The following is a 5,334-nucleotide window of genomic DNA, read 5'->3' as shown; positions in this document are numbered from 1 at the left end:
ATTACCTCCACTCTTCTTTGTATAAAATGAATGTTCATGGGGACATTGCTTGTACCCGTTCTCCTTGAAGTATGTGTCGATACGGTGGCATCGTACACCCCGGGACCGTGGCACATGCATAGGGTAGTTGTTTTTCCATTTCATAGTCAAGGTTGAATTCGGTTTGCATCATTAGTATAGGTTAGTATAGGTTGAATTGTATTTGCATAATAAATCATAGGGTTAGTATAAGACATTCATTTCCGTTTTGTTCATTTTCCTTTATTTCAATAATTTTCTTTTCCTTTCTTTCCCTTATAATCATTTTCTCTTTCACGAGGCAATAAAAGGCGAGTGTAAGTCACATTTATGAACAGGGCTCATTTAATGAATATTTCGCATTTCAAGGTATAGTAATGACCTTAGATTAAATAGGTAAAATTTAGGGTCGTTACACTTTTGCTCTTAAGCATTGAGTGAACCATGTTGAGAATGGTTCAGTTCTTTCTCTCGGCCACACCATTTTGTTGAGGGGTGTACGGTGCAGTTAGAAATCGCCTTATGCCTTGCTCCTCGCAGTACTACATGAAAGCCGTCGAAGTATACTCACTCCTCTATCGGATTGTACAGCTTTGATGTGTCTACCTGTTTTCTTCTCCACCATTACTTTGAACTTTTTAAACACCTCAAATGCCTCGGATTTTCCTTTCAGAAAGTAAGTCCAAGTTTTCCATGAGTAATCATCGATAAAGGAAATAAATAACCCCTTTCCGCTGAAGGACTCGGGGTTAATTTGTCCACATATATCTGTATGGATCAACTCGAGAGGTTGTTTAGCCCAAAATTCAGCATTCTTTTGAATTGAGGTTCTCGCATGCTTGCTGAGCACGCATTCTTCACAAAATTTTCCTTCAAAGTCCATGTTTGGTAGCCCATGTACCATATTTTTCTTCGCTAACTTCTTTAGCCTGCCATGATGTAGGTGACCAAAACAGAGATGCCAGAGTGATGCCTTGTCTTCTACGTCAACTCTCAAACACTTTTCTCATATGCTTCTTAAGTTCAATTTGTACATTCGATTTCTTCCTATCTCGACTTGAGCAACCAAACGCTCTTTCTTATCCTTCAGGTGTAGTAGTTGGTCCTTTAGGAATATCGAGTAACCTTTCTCTGTGAGTTGCCCCATACTCAATATGTTGGTCTTGAGATCTGGTACGTAATAGACATCTTGGATTGACCCCATCACACCATCCTTTTGCAAGAAGTGTATCATACCTCGACCTTTTACCTCCACCTTCGACGCATCTCCAAATGACACGTGACCATCTTCAATCTTTTTCATTTCTTTAAATAGGTGCTCGGGACCGCACACATGGTTGCTTACCCCTGAGTCGAGGTACCACAGAGTGTCGTTATTGATGTTCTCTTCATCTTGAGCCATCAAGAGAAGATCTTCATCGGTTATGTCATCCATGGCTAGGTTGGTTGTTCCTTCCACCCTTTTTTTGGCTCGATATGCTTTTGCAACGTGCCCCATTCTGCCAAAATTGTAACATTTTTTGGAGTTACAATCATTCGCGTAATGACCATATTTTTGACATTTATAGCACTGAATGTTTGATAGGCCACCTCTTCCTCGACTGCGTCCTCTTCCACACCAATTTGCTTTGCTCGATAGTCTCTTCTCATTATAGATTTCTTCGTAAGTGTTGCCTTGACCACCTCGACCATTCCCGCGACTTCCACGACCTCTACCTCAAATTTTTTTAGAGTAGAGTGTCTTTTCATCCTTTATTGATTCCTTCGTTTGAAGCGCTTGATCAAATGGTTCCTCCTTCTTTTTCTTACGTTGTTCGTGTGCCTCGAGAGAACCGGCAAGCTCATCGACTGTGAACTTCGTCAGGTCCTTCGACTCTTCTATGGCAGATACGATATTCTCGAAGTTGTCTGTTAACGACCTCAAGATTTTCTCCACAACCCACATCTCGAGTAGCATTTCTTCTTCGTTTTGATTTAGCTGATTTGCCACGGTCTGTACATGTGCAATATAGTCAGATACATTTTCTAACTCCTTCATCTTCATGCTCTCCAACTCGCCACGCTGAGTCTGGAGACGCAACTGCTTGACTTGGTTGGTTCCTTTGAACACATTTTCTAAAGTGTCCCACACTTCTTTTGAAGTAGTTGTTCTTGTAATCTTCTCAAAGCCCGACTCGTCAACAGCCCGAAACAGCATGTATAATGCTGCCTTATCCTTCAATCGTAATTTCTTTAGCGCCTTGTTTTGCGCTGCTGTATAACCCGTGGTATCCTTCGGTTCTTTGAAACCTTCTTCGACCACCTTCCATGCGTCTTGCGAACCGAGAAGAGCTTTCATTTGGATGCTCCAATTCTTGTAGTTCGTCTTCGTCAATCGTGGTAGCGGCATTTGTCCCATCATGTTCGCCATCGGCTCTGATACCAATTCGTAGAAAACAATTTGCTCTCATACCAATGTGTTGAAATTAAAAGTCGCTCTGATACCGACTTGTAGAAAATGGACAGTCACTCTGAAACTAACTCGTTTAGATAACCCTCACAAAAGGGGTGTCGAGAGGGGAGAGACAAAGAGACCAAGAATTCTCAAAAGTCTTTTTTTATTACACTTTCTATTATGCTTCTTTTTGCTCTATGACTCTCACTCTACTTGCTTTGATATTACAATGACAAATAAAGCCTATTTATAAGTTTATTTATAAGTTTTACTAACTAAAAATGGCCATAATTATCACAGGTTTTCTCACCATAAACTACTCTTTTCCTCAAATATGTATAGCTTTTTTTTACTGAATTTAAAAACCAAAATTAATAACAGCTTTTTTTTTTCTCTCTCTCATTCAAGTTTGTTTCCAACAGTAACCTAGGGAGCTCTTCTAGAAACACATCCTCGAACTCCTGTACGACAGCACATTTATCACACTGCTTGTACCCCACCTCATGTCTGATATGCTCGCCAACCAGGCCCAAGCTCCTCGACCAACTAACTTCCTTGCTTTTAGAGTAGAGATAATTCGTGGGGTGTTTTGAGAATCCACCCCCTTAAACTTAAAGCTATGTCCGTTAGGTGGCCTAAAGATTACCTCAAATATTCATACAAACAAGCCATAATCATTCAAGGACCACACATCGTTACATGCATTACACATCACATCAGACTAAAAGCATACATTCACGTTCACATAACTACGTACTTAAGCACAATAATCTAGCATACAATGCATCATATCATAAACAAGTCATAACGTAAACACTTCATAGTCATATCGTTCTCTAACTTACCATAGCCTTAACGTTCTTATACCTATCACAGACATATCATTACGTAACGTACCTTAGTCATATCATCACCAGAACGTATCCTAACGCCATCGTTCTATCAATCTATCACAAACTTATCCTTTTCTACCCATAACCTAACTGTATTCTTTCATCAATCTCTCCTATCCATAGTACTCCGGTATGTAACCTAAGCTTAACGTTTCATGAACGTATCTTACTCCTATCGTTACATTTTGTTTTGTGCATCCTTCTCGTATCCTATCTCAAACATCTCCTAGAGCACATCGTACCATAATTATTATCATACAATCCACATATTATAACATAACATAACATATAGGAAGCATATCGATCCACAGACAATTCACACATTCAACATATATGACACGTGCAGAACCACAGGGCACGTGTCAACATCAAAAATAACCATGCCGATAGTAAGGTCACTTACCTGGCTCGCTTAAGTCATTGTCACAAATATATCTTTAATGAAAGTTCGATTTCGTCCTTTGAAATCCGAGTCAAGCTATATGAGCTCATGACATCAGTTTCAAGTTTGAACTCTATAAAATTATTTCCCTAATTTACATTAGCCATCTAGCCATCTTAAAATTCTGATCTTTTCTGTTAGACAAAATTTTAAGAAGGTCACTGCCCTCTGATAAAAATTCTAATCTTTTGTGTTAGTCAAAATTTAAAGGAGCTAAAGGAGCTCACTGCCTCTCATATTTCCTTTGTTTAACAAATTTTTTCTCAATCTCCCTTCCTCTCTCTCATTTTTTCCATGTAAATAGGTTTTTGAATTGTGTAAAAAGATATTAGTGGCCAATTTTAAGTAGAGGCTATGATCTTTCAGTTTATAGATCTGCCACCTACAATTTTATTGAATCTAACCTTATAACCTTATTTCGTATAACTAAAATGCTAACAAAAATCTAATAATTCTATATATCTGATTATTACAAATGGCAATATAGGAGAGAAGATTTGATCCTAAATTAATTTCTTATAACCAAAACTAAATTAATTTCTTATAACCATATCTCTACGGAAAAAGAAAATCTAAGATAGGATTTTACCGTAATAACTGACAAACTCTGAATCTGCAATCTGTTGAAAGCCATTTTACTTCTCAAATCTGACCATTGCAATCTGTTGAAAGCCATTTTACTTCTCAAATCTGACCATTGTTGTTCTTCTGTTTCTTTGTTTTTTTGTAGTTGGCTTAAGATGGGTCTACAGAGATAATTGTGGGAAGGAATGAGAGATTTGTGAGGAGAGGTGGGGAAAGATTTTTTTTTTTTTTTTTAATTTTAATTAATTAATTTTTTATTTTTTTATTTTTTTTGTTTATTTCTTTATTTATTTTTGGGCTATTACATTTCCTTTCTTATTACCCGTTAATTTTTTTTTTTTCTGATTCTTCTCTTTTGCTCTCTGTTCTTCTCTTTTCGTCTCTGTTTTGTATTTACTTCCTATCTTCCATTTTTCTATCTTTTCTGTATTCTTTTTTATTCCATTGACAAATATTTGATATTTGCCCTCATTTATTCGACTTATTTTCTTTTCTTATTTACCTGTTAATTTTTTTTTTTTCCGATTCTTCTCTTTTCCTCTATGTTCTTCTCTTTTCCTCTTTGTTTTGTATTTACTTCCTATCTTCCATTTTTATATTTGTTCTGTATTTTTTTTTATTCTGTTGAAAAATATTTGTCTCATTTATTCGAGTTATTTTCTACCACCTAACATCATAACAAAAAATTTAAATGACTGGTCAAGGGAACAAGAGATCTAATTTTGAATAATTAAACAGAAAGAAAATCTAATTCTTACTGATTTCTTATAAGATAAATGAGAAGAGACTTACCATACTAACAGATCTCTCTCCAAAAATTAAATCTCCGGCTCTCTTGTAAATTTGTTGGTATTTTTTTTTTCTTTCTTTTTTTAGTTTTAGGAACCACAAAATTCATCCTAAATTCTGGATTTGTGGGTTGGTGGAGGAGAGATAGCACTATTCTCGATTGAGATTTTGAC

The 5,334-nt window shown here is 36.5% G+C and overlaps 1 protein-coding gene across 1 annotated transcript; it reads right to left on the bottom strand.

The window, feature by feature from the left end:
- Positions 1-1,735: 1,735 nt before the first annotated feature.
- On the bottom strand, positions 1,736-2,428 carry LOC147793459 (uncharacterized). The gene has a single exon (XM_087121128.1). It carries the CDS (start codon positions 2,426-2,428, stop codon positions 1,736-1,738), a length of 693 nt encoding a protein of 230 aa, XP_086977254.1.
- Between the last annotated feature and the right edge of the window lie 2,906 nt (positions 2,429-5,334).

This window comes from Cucurbita pepo, chromosome 2 (genome assembly GCF_057944985.1).
Source record: "Cucurbita pepo subsp. pepo isolate OVF chromosome 2, ASM5794498v1, whole genome shotgun sequence".
Classification (NCBI taxonomy): Eukaryota; Viridiplantae; Streptophyta; class Magnoliopsida; order Cucurbitales; family Cucurbitaceae; genus Cucurbita; species Cucurbita pepo.
The sequence above is the reverse complement of the archived record's forward strand: the minus strand, read 5'-3'. Positions and strand labels throughout refer to the sequence as shown.

Coding starts and splice junctions, on each gene's coding strand:
- LOC147793459 (XM_087121128.1), bottom strand. CDS start 2,428: ATGGCGAACATGATGGGACAAATGCCGCTACCACGATTGACGAAGACG.